The 21,944-nt window shown below is 41.5% G+C and overlaps 1 protein-coding gene across 1 annotated transcript in view; it reads left to right on the forward strand.

Annotated features, from left to right (window-relative positions):
* The window catches only part of CSRNP3 (cysteine and serine rich nuclear protein 3), a 96,458-nt gene that overhangs the window by 15,462 nt on the left and 59,052 nt on the right, over nucleotides 1–21,944 (forward strand). Inside the window, exon 2 of the mRNA XM_056861317.1 lies at nucleotides 514–681. Coding sequence (XP_056717295.1) covers nucleotides 537–681 — 145 coding nt within the window. The 5' untranslated portion in view covers nucleotides 514–536. The remainder of the gene's footprint in view (nucleotides 1–513; nucleotides 682–21,944) is intronic.

Genomic DNA, 21,944 nt, shown 5'->3' on the forward strand with positions numbered 1-21,944 from the left:
TCCGATTACCAAAGTGGCCATTTTCTTCAGGTGAACTGATCTCTATTGGCTGGAGATGAGTTGTAATAGTGGGAGATCACTGGGAGGTTGGCAACCCTAAACTATATGGATGTCCGATACATGCTATGCTTTCCTTTCCCAAAAGGGAAAGGGAGATTGCACGGATTGGGCTCTGAATGAAGAGTCTGTACCATGTGTGTGTACGTCTTCTGTGAAAGGCAAGGGTACATACTAACTCCTGTTGTTACTTGGGTAAACCAGGCCATAGAATTGATCAGATCTCTCACAACTGGTTTTAATTTTTTGTCCCCATTCAGGAGAACAAAGCATTCAAGATCTAGTTTTTAATTCCTATTAAACTGCTTTAAAGTGCCAGTATCAGAGCAGAGACAGAAGCCAAATGTGTTTATTAAAAAAAGAAGAAAAAACCCTCCAGCAATGACTCTGGACATCTTGATAGTGTGGTCAGCGGTCAAGTGTTTTCATGCTTCATTTCGCCTGTTCCTCTGACAGGTACATGTGACAATGCTGCAGCTATGAGTGGAATTTTAATGAGGAAGTTTGAAGAAACTGGCGGCTCCTCAATCTTCTCTGTGCGGGAATTGGATGGTGAAGATTCTAGTGGCAAAAGCACTGACATTGGTGATAGCGTCAGTCTGTCCACTTCAAATCACATTATCTGTAAGTGCCGACGCCAGATGCAAGGCTGGGCAGGGCCATGCTCTTTTAAAATGAACTGCTATGGCAATATTTGGAGTCTATTTTAGCCCCTTCGTTGCTTATATAAAACCTATATAATGCAGGCATCCAAAGTTTTAGAGTACATATTTGTTAAAAAAGTGAGGATGAGGAAGTTTAGGAACTAAGATTCAAGAAAGACCTAAAATTACATGAGCAACCAAGCTCCCTCAAAGCAAATTATTTATATTTATTTTTACTGATTAAAACATTTGTACCCTGCCTTTCCTCTTGGTTCAAGAGCGAGAGTTGTCCTTCATTGACTTCAACAGTTTGTGAACAGCAGCAAAAAAAAAGTGATGTGTTTTGTTTAAAGGCAATTCGTGGCTTTAAACGTTTTTAATGTTAAATGCCTTCCTTTTCGATGATTAATATTTTCATTAATCAATTAATATGAACACTTTGGTATGAGAACATGGGTGATACCTTAATTTTTAATAATATGTAACAAAGATTACAATTTCTCTCAGTTAAACAGTTCAGTGGATTTTTCCTGATGGGCAAATTATCTTAAATAATTCTGTAAATCAAAAACAAATCCATCAACTCTAAATATTTTTTTCTCAGGGGATATAGCATTTCAGTTGAAAGTATACAGTGTGTGATTAGTCAATCAATCAACTGCCTATTCACGGATTGCTGCTTTCAGTACTGCTTTCTCCAGGATTTGTATAGATTTTGCAAAAATCTACAGATAGCAATTAATATACCCGTACTATTAAAAGCGGTTGGAATTTAAAAGTACTTTTCATCAGTTTCATCTGGTGAGTGCTGTCAGATAAGGACATTATAATCATCCATTCTGTTGCCAGCATAACTCTCAAGATGTTTAGAGCAGCCCTAGAAGACTGTTTGGAAACTCTGATTGGTAGAAAAATAATTCGCCATTAATAGTTCTTTGCCCTCATCCAGTATAGAAGAAGAAGAGTTGGTTTTTATATGCCGACTTTCTCTACCACTTAAGGGAGACTCAAACCGGCTTACAATCACCTTCCCTTCCCCTCCCCACAACAGACACCTTGTGAGGTAGATGGGGCTGAGAGAGTGTGACTAGCTCAAGGTCTCCCAGCTGGCTTCGTGTGGAGGAGTGGGGAAACAAATCCAGTTCACCAGATTAGCCTCCCCCGCTCATGTGGAGGAGTGGGGAATCAATCCAGGCTGTCCAGATCAGACTCCACTGCTCCAAATCACTGCTCTTAACCACTACACCACACTGGCTCTCTGGAGGCAAGGGGGCAGACCACAGGGAGAAAGGGGCATGTTGCCCTACTGCATGGCCTTTTAAGGGGTGTTTGGTCATCGGAGTTCCAGGGGATGGTGCACACCTGCTTCTAATTTCAGTGGTTTTGAGAGTAGGCTTTGGCCAGCAAAGGCTAGAGCCAGATAACCCTACTAAGATGCTTCTGTGACTGCAGTAACTTAGACCAATGTGCATACCAGCAAAGACCAAAGAAAGTAAGGTCTAACATGGTATCAGAAGGAGCAGCTACTTATCTTTTACATTGAAATGTTTTAGTATATTCCATTATCTATTTATATATTTTACTCACAAATCCATTGCATTTGTATTATTATTTATTTGTTTTAGTAAATCGTGATGGCCAATGGCTATAAACCATAAATTTTTTGCTCATTCATACCAGCAAAGGGGATCTGTCAGATCAGGCAGCCTGTAATCAAATACTTAGCTGATATCACTTGAATCTGGGTTAGGGTTGCCAACTTTGAGACAGTGCCTGGAGAGGGGGAAGTTTGGGGAGGGGAAAGAGCTCAGTGGGAATGTAATACCATGCAGTCTACATTATCCAGGGGAACTGATCTCTGTAGCCAGGAGATCAGTTGTAATTCTGGGTGAATTCCAAGCCCCTCATGGGGGATGGCAACCCTAGGTGGCGTGTCATGCCAGAAAAGCCTAGGCCAAAATGATTAAGAGATGGAATTGGAAATGATACAATTAGGTCTCCGTGGCCATAAAATCTAGAATGCATTCATTGGTTAATTTTCATTTTGATGTAAGTAGTGAGGCACATGAGGGTGGTTACTTCTAACGCCACAAATGAAACTGACAGATTTTTGACACTTTTTTGAGGACCATGAATGTGGCATGTTAAAATATGTTTAGATGTAAAAGCACCTCACATTAGTTTCAGTCAGTGAGTTCAGTCTGATAATGACCTCCGAATCATTATTAATGGCATTGTAACCAGCAAGATGCCCTGACCTGGATGGCCCAGGCTAGCCTGATCTCGTCAGATCTCAGAAGCTAAGCAGGGTCAGCCCTGGTTAGTATTTGGATGGGAGACCACCAAGGAATACCAGGGTTGCTGTGCAGAGGAAGGCACTGGCAAACCACCTCTGTTAGTATCTTGCCATGAAAACCCCAAAAAGGGGTCGCCATAAGTCGGCTGCGACTTGAAGGCACTTTACACACACAACCAGCAAGATGACTGTTTGGAATAAGCTGTTCTTAGGGCTGCCCTAAAAGACTGTATGGAGACTTCAATTGGTAAAAAAACACTTCATCATTTAAAAATAGCTTATAATTTTATGCTGCCTGTACTTTAAAACTCAGCATTCCAAATTCAAGGAACTAACTTTGAGTCTTCAGTTAGTGCGTTGATAATATATACTCGGTAAAAACTTGCATTACTTTTAGAAGCTGCTATATGTTGATCGTAACGGCTACTGATATTTTGCGTTTAATACCACAGTGCTTTTAGATCTCAGAAACGACTTGGCTTTCCACTTAAATTCACCCAAGCATTTCCAACACAAAACCCCAGGCTAGTGAATGATTTCCCAGCAGATCTTCCCCATTATGCCATTGCTATGTCATGACTGGCTTTCCACTTTTTGCAGTTTCCATGACAACCATGATCTTTGATCTGCAAAGAATAATAATGCATCACTAAGAGGTATAAAACATTTTTGGAACATAAAGTGTAGTTCCCTCAAAGGAATAGATTGCAGACAGCAGGGCACTTATCATTAATCAGTACTATAATTGCAAGAACGCTGCATAAATATGAATTCCTGTTGATGGCAGGCAGCAAACCACATCGACTAATTTCCGAGGCTACATGGAAGAACTTAAAAACATGAGAATACTTGTTCCAAAGGCAGCCCTATTAGCTGGCATTTGGTTACTATTGCCACCACTACTACTACTGTTATTAATGAAAAAGAGCATAGTTTCTACTGCAAATCTAAAGTGAACTTGAGAGTGCTTTTAAAGACAAATGGGAAAAATAAAAGCAAATGGGAAAAATACAGACACGGTGCAGGGGAAGCAGGGGAGTGTTTGTTGAGTGTAGTTGGGGGTTACTGCAATATGCTTGAGGCCAAGAAGAAGTTTGCTGACTTGCCACTTCTCTCTATAAGGACAGCTTGGAGATGAGTGATAATGGCAAACCTTACATAGAACAATGAAGAACCTTGATAATTCTCTGCCAATTACGGGAGCCAATGGTACTGAAAAGATCCAGAAGGCCGCTAGACCCTGATACATTTCCGGGTACATTAGCAGGAGTGCACCCTGCATCCTAGATGTCTTGGAGCTTTCACACCTCTTGTATAATGAATCACGATCTCCATGCCCCTTAGGGGACTCAGCAGGGAGAATGAGAGCAGCATACTTCTCTTTGCTGGGAGAGGCATGAAACGCTCGATCTTCTTTAGCCACTAGTGCGCTCCCAATGGCCTCTCTGGAAGTGACATGACAAGCTTGATCTTCATTAGCCACTAGTGTGCTCCTAATGGCCTCTCTGGGAGAGGCGTGACAAGCTCGATCTTCTTTAGCCTCTAGTGTGTTCCCTATGGCCTCTCTGGGTATGCACTGGGCCACAAAGAAACCTCTCGATCTGGATGGGACCATCCTCCTCCTTTGTACTACTTGTGGGCATTGGTGAAAATGGTCCCATTTGGGCTACGAGTGATCCAGCATGCAGAGGAGCCTTGAACGGTTTTGTATACAAGTGGCGTGTCCTAAGCAGCTGAGTTTTGGTGAGACTTCCTTTACCACGATGCCCTGATGCCATGGACACACCTGAGTAGCAGCGTTGCTGAATCTGAAACCCATTGTGACTTTTAAAATCACAAGTTGGTCACTGTTCATTGGCTCTGCGCAGTTGTCAACTTATTGGAAGCTACATCCCACCTTTGCTGTCCCCAAGGTAAAGGTGATAAAACCCACATTTGTCGAGTCAAACCAGGATGTGAGTGATCATCTGCAAGCTGAATCCTGGTTTCACAAAATAACCACAGATGAACTAAATTGTGGTTTTGCATTATGCATAAATAATTTTTTTGTGTGTGCTGTCAAGTCACAGTTGTCTTATGGCGAACCCATAGGGCAGCATTTCTCAACCTTTTAACCTTGGGGAACCCTTGAAATATTCATGTCTCAGGGAACCCCTACATATGATTACTTTTGATTTACATATGATTTGCATAGGATTAGCCTATTCATCACTATTTCTCGTGGAACCCTTAGCGATTTCTCACGGAACCCTAGGGTTCCGGGGAACCCTGGTTGAGAAATGCTGCCATAGGGTTTTCAAGGCAAGAGATGTTCAGAGGTGGTTTGCCATTGCCTGCCTCCACATCATGCCCCTTGTATTCCTTGGAGGTCTCCCATCCAAATACTAGCCAGGGTCAGGGCTAAGAGTGTGAGACTGGCCCAAGGTCATCCAGCAAGCTTCCATGGTGCGAGTGGGGATGTGAACCTGGGTTTCCCAGGTCCTTGTCCAACACCTTAACCACTACACCATGCTGTATTATTTATTTGCACATAGGTTTCTAGCAGTGACTCACTAACAGCGCCATCCTAAAGCACAGTTATTCCCTTCTACACCCATTGACCTCAGTGGGTTTAGAAAGGTATAACCCTGCTTAGGATGGCAGTGTATGGGCTTTCATGAGCCACAGCACACTTCTTCAGATACAGCTAGTCTTTAAGGTGCTACTTGACTCTTGCTCTTGTCTACTGCTACAGACAAACACGGCGACCCATCGTGATCTAGGATGGCAGTGTAACTGAGCAATGCTAAAGCGTGCAAGCATGTTTGTTTGACTACATTTACTGTTGTAAAAATAGGAAGCAATTAGCAAAATATTTAGAAATGGACCTCATGTTTCAAAGTATCATTATGTCAGTAATGAGATGCAAATTTCATTTTTTTAAAAGGACAAAATAAAGGCTTCAGAGGTCTACAGTTTGCTGGAAGACACTGGAGGTCTTTGAGGGTCAAAGGTCTGTCTGTAGGTAGCAGGTTTTCATGTACATTATAGACCAACCATTTGAATTTAATTCTTCTGATCCAAAAGAAAAACACTATTTTTCAAAACTAACAAAGGACAGTTGGCTTTAATGCAGTCTTTTTTGTATGCTTTTGTCCTTGATTTTGTTCCAGAGGAACAAGTTATATATCACAACTCACGTTTAAAATGTTTGCTTGCAAGTAAGTCCTACCAATTTTAGTGGGATTTACTTTCTAAGCCAATATATACAAAAAAGATGTTTCTGCCTGAGACAGATGTCCTAAGCTTACCAGCAATTCAGTTGAACTTAATTCTGAAGCAACATGTTGAGTTCCTTGTTTAGTAACATGCTTTGATAGGACAACATTACGCTGTCCATTTTCATTAAGGTTGGGAACATTTGTTGCAAAATTGGTATGCAAATATTCACTCAAATGGCAAGCTAATTTGCTTTGCCGTGTGTATGTACAGATAACTAGACATATAGAGGGACAGATAGTCCTTTTTTTTTTTCTACAGTACTATAATGAAATAGACCACTTTGTGGAAAATGTATTGTGGTTATATTCATAAATATTTTCAGTGGCTAGATTTTCAAATTTGCATAGGTAAATATCCATCCATTTTGCTTGAATGCTTAAAGAAAAAAAAATTTTTAGATTGTTGTTAGGTAATACATTTCTATTTTAATAATGAAAGAGAAGGCAAGCAGGAATGGGTTTTCATCATTGAAACCCCTGGGTTGCTCTGGGATCAGGTGATATTTCACATGAGGCTTATAGGTTGGGTTGCCAACAGGCCTGGAGAAAAATGCCCTGCCCCTTAATGAGTGGAAATGAGCAACTGCAGCCTTTTATGGCATGGGGGTAAATCACATCACATAGTAAATAAGATCCTATTAAAGGATTAACATCCTATTAAAGATCTTCCCTTCCAGCTTTATGTACAGGTGACACTGACGTATTCATCCAGAATATTTTGGGACCACTGCTGAATCAATCACTAGTAAATGTAATTTTTGGTTCCCAAATATCTTCAAAACCCTTTCCAGAATGAATCCTTACAATTGAAAATGCGTAGAATGTATTGATTGATTTATTAAAATATTTATACTTTGCCTTTCTTCTTGGCTCAAGGTGGTTGAATAATTTAAAATACTGAATAAATTGTAAGAGAAAACAATCCTCTAATAGATATTTTATAACCGTTAAAAGAAAGATCACTTTACAGCATTATTAGAGTTTTTCGTATTACAAATGTTACGGATACATGACAGGGCACTCCAAAATACACTTGTTGATAAAATTGTAATGCAAATTTCAAAGGGAAATTACATGTATTTCTTTTACTGGCATTTTTGTTTGCCACACATTTTTAGAAAGCTATACATTTACTTCTGCTAGGAATTTTTACTGCCTTGCATTAACAAAATATCTTTGTTGTGAGGGTATGCACTTCAATCATTTTCTTATTAATTTCATTTCAGGATTTTGGGGATGGCATGTTTTTTCATTATCCCGGATTTTCAGGAGTGTTGATACTGGTTTGGGATTCTGTTTTGGGTCCTTTTTTTTCAGATGCTGGAATTTTGGGACCATTATTTTTGCCATCCCCCATAGGCAGCAGGAGTGAGAGGAAGAATGCAAACAGCCGTTCGTTGGTGCATGTGTCCATTAAATTTTAAAGGACCAATGTTTTCAATAGGAAGAGCTGGCCTTTGAACTGTTATTGAAAGCAATCTCTTTAAAAGTTTAAAACGACATTATTTTCAATGGGAGGTAGATTTGGTCCCCAGACTCTGGAGACCAGATCTAACCCTACAGAAAATCATGTCCCTTTAAAATTTAGAGACTAATTAGTCTCTTGCCATGAAAACCCCAAAAAGGGGTCACCATAAGTCGGCTGCGACTTGGCGGCACTTTACACACACACAAAATTTAGAGGGCACATGCACAGCCAAACAGTTAGGGCGCTCTAAATAATGGGTGGTAGAACTGTCCGTAGGGCCCTTATTTCAATGGGAGGTAGAAGGGGCTTCCAGAATCTGGAAACCAGGGGGGTTAGGGTTACCGCACTTGTATTCCCAGCGATGTATTAAGAGTTTGAAAATGTTATAAAAAATACTGTTTGCACTTTCTATGTATTCCCACCGATGTATTAAGAGTTTGAAAACATTATAAAAAATACTGTTCGCACTTTTTTGGCCCCTTTAGCTGTGAAGACGTCTTCCAACTATTTATAAGCCGTGGTATCCAAAACCCCTTTTAAAGCGATGTTTTTTATAACATTTTCAAACTCTTAATACATCGCTGGGAATACAAAGTGCGGTAAACCCCCAGGTCTACTGCCCAGTGAAAATCATGTCCCTTGAAAGTTTAAAGGGACACTATTTTTGAATGGTTGCAGAGGCTGTAAGCCTGGCTGTGGGCTCTCCTTACAGCAGGAGTGGCAAGGGAGGAGGGAGAGACAGTATTCAAAATAATGTCTCTAAAGTTTGAAGCAGTGGTTCCCAAACCTTTGGGGCCACCGCCCCCTTGGTTCCACAAACTCAACCCCAGCACCCCCTACCCTATCCTATAAAAAGCATTATTCAAAATAGGGGTTTTCATGACTCACCAAAGAAGGTAATAACAATAAAATTTCAAAACAGTAACAATTAATTGCACATCGATTCAAAATCAAATTAAAACTTTTAAGTTGAAATTTATTCAACAAAACTGATGAACTTGATCCAGCGGTACCAACTCTTCAAAGTCTGGGAAAAAATTCAGATAGTTTCCACAAAATTTGCCAGCATGGTGCCATAGCTTGATCTATTGTACATTAGTGAACCACATAGTTGAAGGGTTGCACCTCTACCACCCCCTGCTGCCCCCTTCCCTCTTAGTGCCCCCTAGGTAATCCCCCCCCAGGGGGTGGTACTGCCCACTTTGGAAACCACTGGTTTAAAGGGACATTGCAGTGAGCAGTAGACCTGGTCTCTGAAGTCCAGGGACTATTTTTACCTCCCCTTTAAATTAATGTCCCTTTACGCTTCAAAGAGTTTATTTATTTATTTCAATGGGAGATAGACCTAGTCTCTGCACTCCAGAGACCAGATCTACTTCTATTATTTAGAGCACGCACACCCCACAGAAGATGATTCCTCTCTTTCCCTCTCCATGCTCTTGTGCCTTCTGAATCCTGATCCATGGTGGTTTAGTGGTTAGAGTGTTGGACTAGGAGGGCCAGGTTGGATCGGGAAGACCCAGGTTTGAATCCCCACTCTGCCGTGGAAGCTCACTGTGTGAACTTGGGCCAGTCACACACTCTTAGCCTAACCTAACTCATAGGGTTTTTGTGAGGATTAAAAGGATATGTTTAGCCTGAAGAAGAGAAGACTGAGAGGGGACATGATAATCATCTTCAAGTACTTGAAGGGCTGTCATATAGAGGAGGGAGCCGGGTTGTTTTCTGTTGCCCCAGAAGGTCGGACCAGAACCAACGGGTTGAAATTAAATCAAAAGAGTTTCCGTCTAGACATTAGGAAGAAATTTCTACCAGTTACAGCAGTTCCTCAGTGGAACAGGCTTCCTCGGGAGGTGGTAAGCTCTCCTTCCCTCGAGGTTTTTAAGCAGAGACTGGATGGCCATCTATCAGCAATGCTGAACCTTAGGCAGTTCATGAAAGGGAGGGCATCTTGGCATCTCCGCCCCAAAAACCTTCCGCCAGTGTTGAAGAGGGACCTGGCAACCCTATAAATTAGGAAATCCTTTCTCCGTAACATGGCTACCCTTCCTTAACAAAACCCAACAGAAAGAATCTACAGGCAAGCAGCAGCTAACTTTAGGTTAGCCTGAACTGTTACCCTATGGATCATGACAAGGTAATGAAATAAGCTGTGGGAGATAACATGCCAATTTATTCAGACATTTGAGAATACATGAGCACAGGTATACCACAACATCTCTGTGACAAAAATGAAAGTAATGAAGGTTGCCAGAAGCTTAAGGTAATTTCTTTGTAATTTAGGCAGCTAGACATGTTGTTTCAGATTACCTTAGACCCACTCCAGAAAATTGCTTGGCTATTGGGGCGGTATGTGCAAGGAATTTGCAGACATAGAAACTCTATAATCCCGAATTCACTGGCTTCAAATCGATGGCAATATGTCTACTTTCACACATTCCACTTAGTTAGGGTTACCAGGTCCCTTTTTGCCACTGGTGGGAGGTTTTTGGGGCAGAGGGTGGGGTTTGGGGAGGGGAGGGACTTCAATGCCATAAAGTCCAATTGCCAAAGCAGCCATTTTCTCCAGGTGAACTGATCTCTGTTGGCTGGAGATCAGTTGTAATAGCAAGAGATCTTCAGCTTGTACCTGGGGCAGAGCATGAGGAGGGTGGGGTTTGGGGGGGAGGGAATTCAATGCCATAGACTCCACTTACCAAAGTGGCCGTTTTCTCCAGGTGAACTGAACTCTATTGGCTGGAGATCAGCTGTAATAGCAGAAGATCTCCAGCTAGTACCTGGAAGTTGGCAACCCTACTAATTTAAGGTTTAATCATTGCAAAGCATTTGTGAATCTTTCACACTGATGGGTGAGGTATTAATGAAGGGGGTGGTTCTGTTCCCTTCCTCAGTTACTATTTCAGTGGTTTCCCCACATTACTGAAAAAGGGAACAATCCCCATAAGAAGGGAGCAATTGAGAATTATGCTGCTTGCAATCTCTGAACAGCTAAATGTTCGGTAGCATGTGATCTGTTACCATAGCAGTTTAACCAAGCTTTTATTTTTTAAAGAATTATTGTCTCTTACCAACACCTTCACATTAGCGCGCTAAAGGCTGCGTTTTTTAAGCAGTGCTGTTTGGTTTCATAATAAAACATGTGAACCAGGCCTTTGAGATTGTATTTTCGTGGTCGTCTTCTTAACAGCGGTGTTGTCCAGGTTGATTCATAATCCTAGACAACCACTACCAGGTCTGAACATGCTGAAGGGAAAACCTAAATTGATCTCTTAAGGCTGATGAGATGATGCAAACAATATCAAGCATTACCTTTGCCCAGAGCTTTTGCCAGACTTGTCAGAATTGAAGAGCCGTCAAGCCTGTGGCATTCTTGTCCCCAAAGATCCTGTTCCTTCTTTCTTCCATCAGATAGCAAACTCTTTCCTCCCCAATATATGGCAGTGCTTTTGACGCTGTTTTATTTTCCCCGTGGATTGGCCTTCTTCAGTAGTGTCAACACCAATCACTGCTTTAACAGGCATTTTCACACAGCCCAAATAATGCACTTTCAAGCCACTTTCACTGCACCTGAACGAGAATTTGCAAGTGGATTTTGCCAGTTCACGCAGTAAAATCCGCCTTCAAAGTGCATTGAAAGCGGATTGAAAGTGCATTATTTGGGCTGTGTGAAAGTGTTAAGCAGAGAGCAAGGGTAATCGAAGACATTCTCTGATGTATCCAATGACTTCCCGTTTTCAGTCGGGTCTCTCAAAAGGAAGCCTGCAGGTCTTGGTTTCTTCTTTCCTCCCCCCCGCCCCAGTGTCACACGGAGGTTCTAGAAGGAAAACCTGTACCATTAAAAGACACAGAATGTCATTTAATTACACAGGTGTTGCCTTCTCTCCACATAAAAGGAAGTAATTGCTAGGTGATTATAATTTTGCTTCTCATTTTCCCCTGGTCACACAGAAGAGTTTTCCTTACCAATCCTGGCAAGCTTTAAAAGACAAATATATATATACACATATATACAAATAAATAAATTTATTTAATACAGTCCAAGACCAATAAAATTGAATATAATAATTCAAACTTCCAGAATATCAGTTAACCCTCGGCGATTCTTGAGGGTAGATATAGAGGATTACCATCTACAGAATGTGCATGCTTATGTGGAGATGGAAATATAGAGACCCTAGAGCATATCTTTTTTATTGTAAGATCTACATTCATATTAGGGAAACCCATAATTTCCCGCCATCCCGGTAAAAATAGGACTCTCCTCTCAATAATGTTGGCAGATAAGAATCTAGAGATCACTTTTAAGGTCGCCAAATTTGGTTGAATAGCCTATAAGACTAGAAAAACTTGGGTAAGCCAAAAAAGGCTTTTTAGCTACCGTATAAGTGTTATATTGCATAATTCTGTGATTTTACATATATACATACTATAGCAGATGTTTTAGAGTTAAATCATGCATTGGAAAAGCAGTATGAACTTCCAGCTTGCGAGCTAATTCTTTAAGTGGCTGTGGCTACATGGCAAATATCAGAGGCTTTGTTTATTGATGCTTGAGTATCAACAATGGAAGATGTAATGAAGAGGGGACTCAGCTGTTTTATACCTCCATGTCATTTAACCCAGCGTCAGCAGTGAGGACAGCTGAATGGGCATTGTCGCAAGGTCCCTGACCCTGCAGCTGGCCGGGCAGATACCTTCCCACCTTTAGATGGTGAGAAGGTCATTGGGATGGGGCTACGGTTTGAATACAGTGAGCACAGGCTTATGAATGGGGGGGAAAACCACAGGGCTGTGTAGAGCTTTTATGAGGCAAAAGAGAAGATTTCAATGAGTCTGTCCCTTTGTTACAACCGATAATTAACAGTGTGCAGCGAACAAAGCTACCTAGCCGTGAACCAACAGCCTCAAACCACCTTCCGGTGGGAAATTAAGAAATAGCCCTCAACATCTTGTCCTTTTCCATTTTTTCTTCAGGGGCCTGCTAAGCAAAAATAAAATCAAATGAAATGAATTCAAAGCTTGTGACCAAACACTTTGTGATGGGGAAAAAATGTAACATGTTAATTTTTTAAAAATTGCATCTAAATTTAGGGCGTGGTGTAAAAATTCCTTGTAATGTATGTGCATATTAATCCTTGAATTAGCACATGATCTTCTTTCTAGCTAAAGTGACAATGTTCCTCCAATTTCTTAAATTTGGGGCTCATTTACATGCTTCATTTTATGTGTGTTTATTTTAAATGTCTTTTTTTCTTTTGAAATGTAGCTGTTAGAATTGCTTTTATCAAGGAGGAGAACAGAGCAGGGGGAAACTTTAACCCTTTCTCCCTTGCTGTTTTCTCACCAGGAAAAGCTATCCCTGAGCTCCTTTTACCACCACTTGGGGGGGGGGGATGGATATCTGTAAGTTTTCCCTAGATATTTTCCCTGGCAATAAAAGCAGCTTGGTAAAGCTTTTACTCATGAGAAAGCAGCAGGGGAGGAAAGATTTTTCTGCTCTCTCTCCGTACTGTTCTTCTCCTTGACAGAGCAAGCGCTGGCAGCTAAATTTGCAGAAGAACCAAAGCTGTTTAAAATAACAGACAAGGAATTGCGAAGTGTAGTTGAGCCCTAAATCCTTCTTTTCCTAGACTTGTAGTGCAATCCTACCTGGAGTTACTCCAGTCCAAGTTAATTGATTTCAGTGGGCTTAGACTGGAGTAAACGCAAAAGTCCAACCCTACGCAGAGTCAGACCCTTCGAAGCCTGCTGACATCTTTGGATTTTGAAGGATGTTGATATGCTTAGGGTTGCACTTGTAACTCTATCTCCCTAACCCAAACATAACTATAATGTTATTAACATGGTGTGAGATTTGACTTTGTGAAAGCAGCCCTTCTACTTACAGGGGTAGCATATGAACTGCCGTTGATGCAGGACAGTCTGATTCGCCTTGATTACGGCTCAGGACATACCATGTAGAAAAACCTCCTAATTCGCCAAACCTGTTAATTGCTGGCACTAGGGTTGCCAGGTCCCTCTTTGCAACCAGTGGGAGGTTTTCAGGGTGGAGCTTGAGGAGGGTGAGGTTTGGGGAGGGGAGGGACTTCAATGCCATAGAGTCCAATTGCCAAAGTGGCCATTTTCTTCAGGTGAACTGATCTCTATTGGCTGGAGATCAGTTGTAACAGCAGGAGATCTCCAGCTAGTACCTGTGGGTTACAAACTTATAAACACAGCAGCATAAAACAACAAAACACATAAATCATACTATGCGAAGAGTGCTATATTCTATGTGCAGTAGTCAAATACAGTGAATAAATATATACAGTGATGTTAGCTAAACAAACAGAACTATATACAAAAGTTAACCGTTCTTTTTTAGAACCAGTGTATTTGGAGTCATTGTCCATAAGTAATCCTTTCAAGGTTGCCACATATGGGTGCCTTGTTGTTGAAGTGCATCATGGAGTTGTATCCTGTTGATTGCACTGACAATATGAAGTTGGGGTCATACAAATTTCACAGTCCAAGGTGTATTACAGGGGTCCAGATTAACGCCCAGTTTCGACCCGAGGTCTTCAACAGAAAATATGTTCAAGGCAGTTAATATGTCTGCTCTTGTAATAGAGGGAACTCAAAGCTCTCCTGATGCCAGTACCTGGAGGCTGGCAACCCTAGCTGGCACCCAGCCCTGCTTGTATAGGTTTGGGCTGTCAGCTAGAGTTGCCAGCTCTGGTTTGGGAAATTCCTGGAGATTTGGGGGGTGGAGCCTGGGAAGGGCAGGGTTTGGGGAGGAGAGAGTATAATGTCATAGAATCCACCGTTCAAAGCAGCCATTCCTCCAGGCACACTGATCTTGGAAAGAAGGCGGTTAAGGAGAGATATGATAGATGTCTATAAAATTATGCTTGGTATGGAGAAAGTGGACATAATACTCTCATAATACTAGAACACGAGGTCATCTGCTGAAGCTGGAGGGTGAGAGATTCAAAACAGATAAAAGGAAGTATTTCTTCACACAACACATAGTTAAATTGTGGAACTCCCTGCCCCAGGATGGGGTGACAGCTGCCAACTTGGAAGGCAAAGAGGGGAGTGGACATGTTCATGGACAATAGGGCTATCCATGGCTACTAGTCGAAATGAATACTAGTCATGATGCGTACTTATTCTCAGAGGAGCATGCCTATTATATTAGGTGCTGTAGAACACAGGCAGGATAATGCTGCTGCAGGCGTCTTGCTTGTAGGCTTTCTAGAGGCACCTGGTTGGCCACTGTGTGAACAGACTGCTGTCTTGATGGGCCTTGGTCTGATCCAGCATGGCTTTTCATATGTTCTTAACTCTGTAGTCTGGAGATGAGTTGTAATTCCGGGATATCTCCAGGCCCTGCCTGGAGGCTGACAACCCCGTCTTTCTTTTTACTGGTTTAAACTTGAATCTCAAGTACCAATCCACAATCCTTTTACCCGGGAGAACTCCCATTGAGGTGAGCGGATCTGGATTCTAGATTTCAGCCTCATGCCATGCGCCCTATTTTTCTCTCTGCTCAAGATGGAAGGGGGCTCGCTCGTCTTCGAAACTTTCAGACAAAAAGCAGCCTATAGCTCCCTGCTTCGTCAAAGTGTATATTTAAGCCTTAGCTTGATAAAACTCCTGCTCCTCCTAATCCAGCCTCAAGAGTATCAACAACTCCTTATTTAGGATTCCATACCTAGTCTTCTAATGAGGTCGGAAAGGTCAGCGCCAGCTGGCAGGAAAGGTCAGGATGGGATCCGCACATATTCTTTCCCTCTAGGTCGGTATTCAGCAGGCGGGAGAAGTGGCAGGCGGAGGGGTTGATAGGCGGGTGGGGGGCTGGGGAAAGGGTTGTACGGCTCACATTGTGTAGCAAAATAATGGCATGATTTGACAGGTAGCCTTCATTACCCTTTCCCATAGAACACGCAGTTATTTTTGCAGCTATTTATATAGCTACAGCAAAGGAAGGGCGCAGTGTGAGCTGTTTTAAAAAAAGTTTTGCAGCTTCTAGAATTTTGTGAGATTTTTTTTTCTTATCTTGGGAAGTAGGCCACTTCTCTTCTAAGACGTCACATTTAATTCCTAGCCTTTCCTGCCAATAAAAGGTACAAAATGCGTAGTACTCCTTTGTGTAAAGAAGCTTTCTCATTATGAATACTTCCTTGTTTCAAATGTTATTAATTCAGCGGGGCCATCGCTCACAATTAGGAATTGATGTTCCTGATTGTAGTTGATAGGTAATGTGCTCTCTGCCGAAAAAGATCCAGATGCCAGCACTAACTTAATGCGACCACGAGAAGCCTGCAATTATTTCCCATCTTTCCCAAATATTCATTAGCTTGAACCCCAAGATCTCATTACACGAGTGGAAAGCACATCTGCTCATACAGGTGGGGTCTCTGATTACAGCCCCCGTCTGCACCTACCCATGCTCCTGAAAAGCTACTCTGGTTTCAGGGGACCGCAAACGGGGAAGTGGGGGGAGAGAAATTGGCAAGTTTCCCTATGCTGACAGAAGTGCCTTCTGCCTGTGTGGTAGGATCTTTGGAGCCAAGCTAATGTGTAAGGTTTCTAGAAACACAATACAGTATCCAGGATGCAGTGCATTTAAAACGATCCCTCAGAATGCTTATCAAATATATACTTACATTCATAGCCCATAGGCAATTCATAGTGCAGTTGTCTCCTCTTTTCGTTGGAAGCATAAAATGAATTAATTTTATTATATATATATATATATATATATATATATATATAGAGAGAGAGAGAGAGAGAGAGAGAGAGAGAGAGAGAGAGAGAGAGAGAGAGAGAGAGAGAGAGAGAGAGAGAGAGAGAGAATACATAGAAGAGAAACATAGATTTGAAAACCAGAAGAGAAACAGATTTGAAAAAAGAATCTTGATGGCAGTTACAATTGTAATCATTACATCAGAATAGATAATGAAAAGGTACAATACACAATAGCTCAACACTGATTGTTAATCAGTGATTGTTGATCAATAAAAAAGTATAACAGACAATAGTATTGTATACAGAACACAATAGCTAAACACTGATTGTTATGGGCAGTATATTGTATATTAATAATAATAGTATTAGTTTGGCAGTGACCATCCCCTTAATCTTGAGGCAAATCATAAGTATAAACATAAAATGGATTTAAAATAAATAAATGGATTTAAAAGCATCTCTCGGACTGGTACATGCCTGTTACACTGAAAAATTCACTGCTTTACTGTTCACACTAGTGCCAGCAGCGTAGGATACTAGGAAAACCAGAGTCTAGAAACAGGGGGCCCCTTCTGGATGCACACCTTAACGTGGTGAGGGGGTTTGTGAGTGTCAGGGAAGTTGAGAGCAATACCGTAAGGGGTCTAGACTCTATCAAGAGACTAAACTCCTAGCAGAGTCACTCAAGACGGAATGGTCACAGCTGAGACACCAGACGAAGATGCATCCACTCCCTTAAGGGATCAATGGCCACATCCGCAGAAGAGAACAGGCAGTTCCAATGGGGATGGGGGTAGAGGAATCCCTGAAGGTTAGCTACTGGGCAGCAGCAGTAGTGGAAGGTGACACTGGCGGAAGATCTTTCGTAGACAACGGCAGTGCCACTACGGCTAACTCTGGTTAGTACTGCGCAGAAGAAGGCACTGGTAAACCACTTCTGACCAACCTTTACCTTGAAAACCCTATGATGAGACAAACCAAAATGAAAAAAAGATATAGTGCTGGAAGATGGGACCCCCAGGTCGGATGGCACTCAATCTGCTACTGGGGTAGAGCAGAGGACAAGTATGAGTAGCGCTGTTCTTAATGATGCGATTGGACTAAAGCTGAAAGGACGTTCAGTGGTTGACATGAATAGATGCAAAAGGAAAGTCCGAAGCTGTTCGACGCATAAAATAGGAACATGGAATGTGAGAAGCATGAATCAGGGTAAGCTTGAAATTGTTAAACAAGAAATGGAACGTATGGACATTTCAGTCCTGGGAATAAGTGAATTAAAGTGGACTGGATTAGGACATTTTCAATCAGAAAATTACAAAGTGTTTTATTCAGGGAATGACAAAAAGAGAAGAAACGGAGTTGCTTTAATAGTGAGGCAAGATGTAGCAAAGGCAGTCAGGAGCTATAATGCAAAGTCTGACCGAATAATATCAATCAGACTTCAGGGAAAGCCTATCAACATAAGCATCCTTCAAGTTTATGCCCCAACTACAGATGCTGATGAGGAAGAAATTGAAAGTTTTTATGCCAGTGTTCAGGAAGAAATTGATCACACACCTAAACAAGATATGCTGATAATCATAGGTGATTGGAATGCAAAAGTAGGAAACAAAGCAGAATCGAATGTTGTTGGCAGATTTGGGCTAGGAGTACGGAATGAAGCAGGAGAACGCCTTGTAGAATTCTGTGAAGACAACTATCTGTTCATTGCAAACACATGTTTCAGGCAACCAAATAGACGATTGTATACATGGGCATCACCAGACGGCCAGTATAGAAATCAAATAGATTATATAATTGGAAGCAGAAGATGGAGAAGCTCTATTCTCTTGGCCAAAACAAGACCAGGAGCCGACTGCGGTACAGATCATGAATTGCTAATATCGAAAATAAAGATAAAGCTTAAGAAAAACACCAAAACATTAATAGCACCAAAATACAATCTAAGCAATATTCCGGAAGAGTTTAAAGACCATGTAAGGAACAGATTTGCATTACTAAGTTCAAGTGAATGTAAACCTGAAGAACTATGGGTGGAAACTAGAGATATTATCAAGGAAGAATGTGCAAAGACTATTCCTGTAGCCAAAAGAAAAGGAAAACCTTGATGGATGTCTGAGGAAACTCTTAAAATTGCCAGAGATAGACGAGAAGCAAAAGTAGAAGGTGACAGAAATAGAATCAAAAGTCTAAGTGCAACGTTCCAGTGACTAGCACGTAGAGACAAAGAGACCTATTATAATAACCAGTGTAAAGAAATAGAAGAGAACAACAAAAAAGGAAGAACAAGAGATCTGTTCCACAAGATCCAAGAAATCAAAGGGAAATTTAAAGCACGGTTAGGCATGCTGAAAGATCAGCATGGAAATACATTAACTGAACAGGACAAAATAAAGAAAAGGTGGGAACAATACACTGAAGAACTATACAGAAGAGATGAAAGGATAAAAGATTCTTTCCAAGAAGAATCTTTTGAAGAAGAACCTACAGTTTTAGAAAGTGAAGTGAAAGCTGCATTGAGAGCAATCGGGAGAAACAAATCACCAGGAGCAGATGGGATATCAATAGAGCTATTCCAAGCCACAGAAACGGAGTCCATCAAAATCTTGACAAGAATATGCCAACAGATATGGAAAACAAAACAATGGCCCACAGACTGGAAACAATCCATTTACATTCCAATTCCCAAGAAAGGAGACAACAAAGATTGCAACAACTATCGGACCATTGCATTAATTTCTCATGCAAGTAAAGTGATGCTCAAAATCTTACAGCAAAGGCTGTTACCATATATGGAACGAGAAATGCCTGATGTTCAAGCTGGTTTCAGAAAAGGAAGAGGCACTAGAGATCATATTGCAAATATACGCTGGTTACTGGAGCGTACGAGAGAATTTCAGAAGAAAATCAGCTTGTGTTTCATAGATTACAGCAAAGCTTTTGACTGTGTGGATCATGAAAAGCTATGGCTGGTTTTAAAGGAAATGGGTGTGCCACTACATCTGATCGTTTTGATGCGCAACCTGTACTCTGGACAAGAGGCCTCAGTTAGAACAGAATATGGAGAAACGGAATGGTTTCCAATTGGCAAAGGTGTCAGACAAGGATGTATTTTATCTCCCTATCTCTTCAATCTATATGCAGAACATATAATTAGGAAAGCTGGATTAGATTTAGATGAAGGTGGAGTGAAAATTGGAGGGAGGAACATTAATAATTTGAGATATGCTGATGACACTACATTATTGGCAGAAAATAGTGAAGATTTGAAACAACTATTGCTGAAAGTTAAAAGAGAAAATGCCAAAGCAGGACTACAGCTGAACATCAAGAAAACAAAAGTAATGACTACAGGAGAATTACACAACTTTAAGGTTGACAATGAGGAAATTGAAATTGTTCAAGACTTTCTATTCCTTGGCTCCACCATCAACCAAAAGGGAGACTGCAGCCAAGAAATTAGAAGGAGATTGAGACTGGGAAGGGCAGCCATGAAGGAGCTAGAAAAGATTTTGAAGTGTAAGGATGTGACTCTGGCCACCAAGACTAGATTAATTCATGCCATCATATTCCCTATTACTATGTATGGGTGTGAAAGCTGGACAGTGAAGAAAGCTGATAGGAAGAAAATAGATTCCTTTGAAATGTGGTGTTGGAGGAGAGTGTTACGGATTCCGTGGACTGCCAAAAAAACAAATCAGTGGGTTATAGATCAAATCAAGCCTGAACTGACCCTAGAAGCTAAAATGACTAAACTGAGGCTGTCGTATTTTGGTCACGTCATGAGACGACAAGAGTCACTGGAAAAGACCGTCATGATAGGAAAAGTTGAGGGCAGCAGGAAAAGAGGAAGACCCAACAAGAGATGGATTGACTCAATAAAGGAAGCCACAGCCTTCAATTTGCAAGATCTGAGCAAGGCTGTCAAAGATAGGACATTTTGGAGGACTTTCATTCATAGGGTCGCCATGAGTCGGAAGCGACTTGACGGCACTTAACACACACACACACAGAAACAGGGGGAAAGAAATTTAATTCCCAAGAAAGCCCATCTGAGAAATAATCACCACACCTAACATTTTATGTAGCACTTTTGCCTGTCACACACATTGACTGCAATCCTAAGAACACCTTCTGGGAGTAAGCCCTATGAGAAAATGAGGCTTCTGAGTAGACCTGCTTAGAATTTGCTCCCATTGGCTTCTAATCCTTAAAACAACCATGGAAGATACACCCCTATTATAATCCTTCATATTGCAGATGGCAGATTGAAGCTGTGAGAGAGTGACTTGCCACTGATCAAGACAAGAGGAAGCACATGTCCATAAATTGCAAATTGCTGGCTCATGCAACCTCAATTTGCCTTGGTTCTGTGCAGGAAAATGAGAGGTGGTTTAATCCTTAAATCACTTAGTGTTACTGTTCAAGAAGAAGAAGGAGAAGAAGAAGAAGAAGAAGAGGAGGAGGAGGAGGTTTTTATATGCCGACTTTCTCTGCCACTTAAGGAAGAATCAAACCATCTTACAATCACTTTCCCTTCCCCTCCCCACAACAGACACCCTGTGAGGGCGGTGGGGCTGAGAGAGCTGTGACTAGCCCAAGGCCACCCAGCTGGCTTCATATGTAGGAGTGGGGAAACAAATCCAGTTCACCAGATTAGCATCTGCTGCTCATGTGGAGGAGTGGGGAATCAAACCCGGTTCTCCAGATCAGAGTCCACCGCTCCGCCACTCTTAACCACTACACCACACTGGCTCTCTTAAAGCCACTGTCAGGACATCATTCTTAGAGAAAATCTCTTCTTCTAAACCAGTGGTTCTTCTCAGTCTGGAATGGAGTTATTGCAAGGGATCTGTGCACCCACAAGCACACTAAGAATTGTCTTTTTGAGCTTTTTGTCATTCTCTCTATCCACGAATACAGCTAATCCAACTACTATGATGGGGGGACGGAGGTCTGCAAAAAAATTGATGTTAAAAGAGGTTCTCAAAAAGGTCAGGAATCTCTGTTCTAGACAATCATCTGCGAGTGTACTGTGAGCAGTTAAGAAACATAAAGAACTCAAAAGTACAGTATCTTTTCAGCTTCTCTGAACAGTTATATAACAACGAACATGTGTAGAAAACACACTAGCAGATAAAGATGTTATTAATTTATGTTCATTGGGATGGGACATGAAAACATACCAAAAAGAAGAGATTTTATGAATAAGATTATTAAAATTGTGGTTCTGTTTGCCACAGGCATACATTAACAGATACATAACACAAATGCCAACATGCTGTTTTCCTTACATAGTGGCTAAAACGCTCAGTAAAAGAGGATTTGTGTCCTGAGAACCTCATGGAATAGATCTCCCCATGTCCCCCTCTATTCTGTTGCCCCTGTGATACCCCAAAGGCTGCTGTTGAGGGTCAGAGGACCCTCAGGAACATCGTGGGATGCAGCATAGGAATGCAGCATAGGGAGCTACTGAGTCCAACTAG

This window comes from Euleptes europaea, chromosome 15, assembly GCF_029931775.1.
Source record: "Euleptes europaea isolate rEulEur1 chromosome 15, rEulEur1.hap1, whole genome shotgun sequence".
NCBI classification, from domain to species: domain Eukaryota; kingdom Metazoa; phylum Chordata; class Lepidosauria; order Squamata; family Sphaerodactylidae; genus Euleptes; species Euleptes europaea.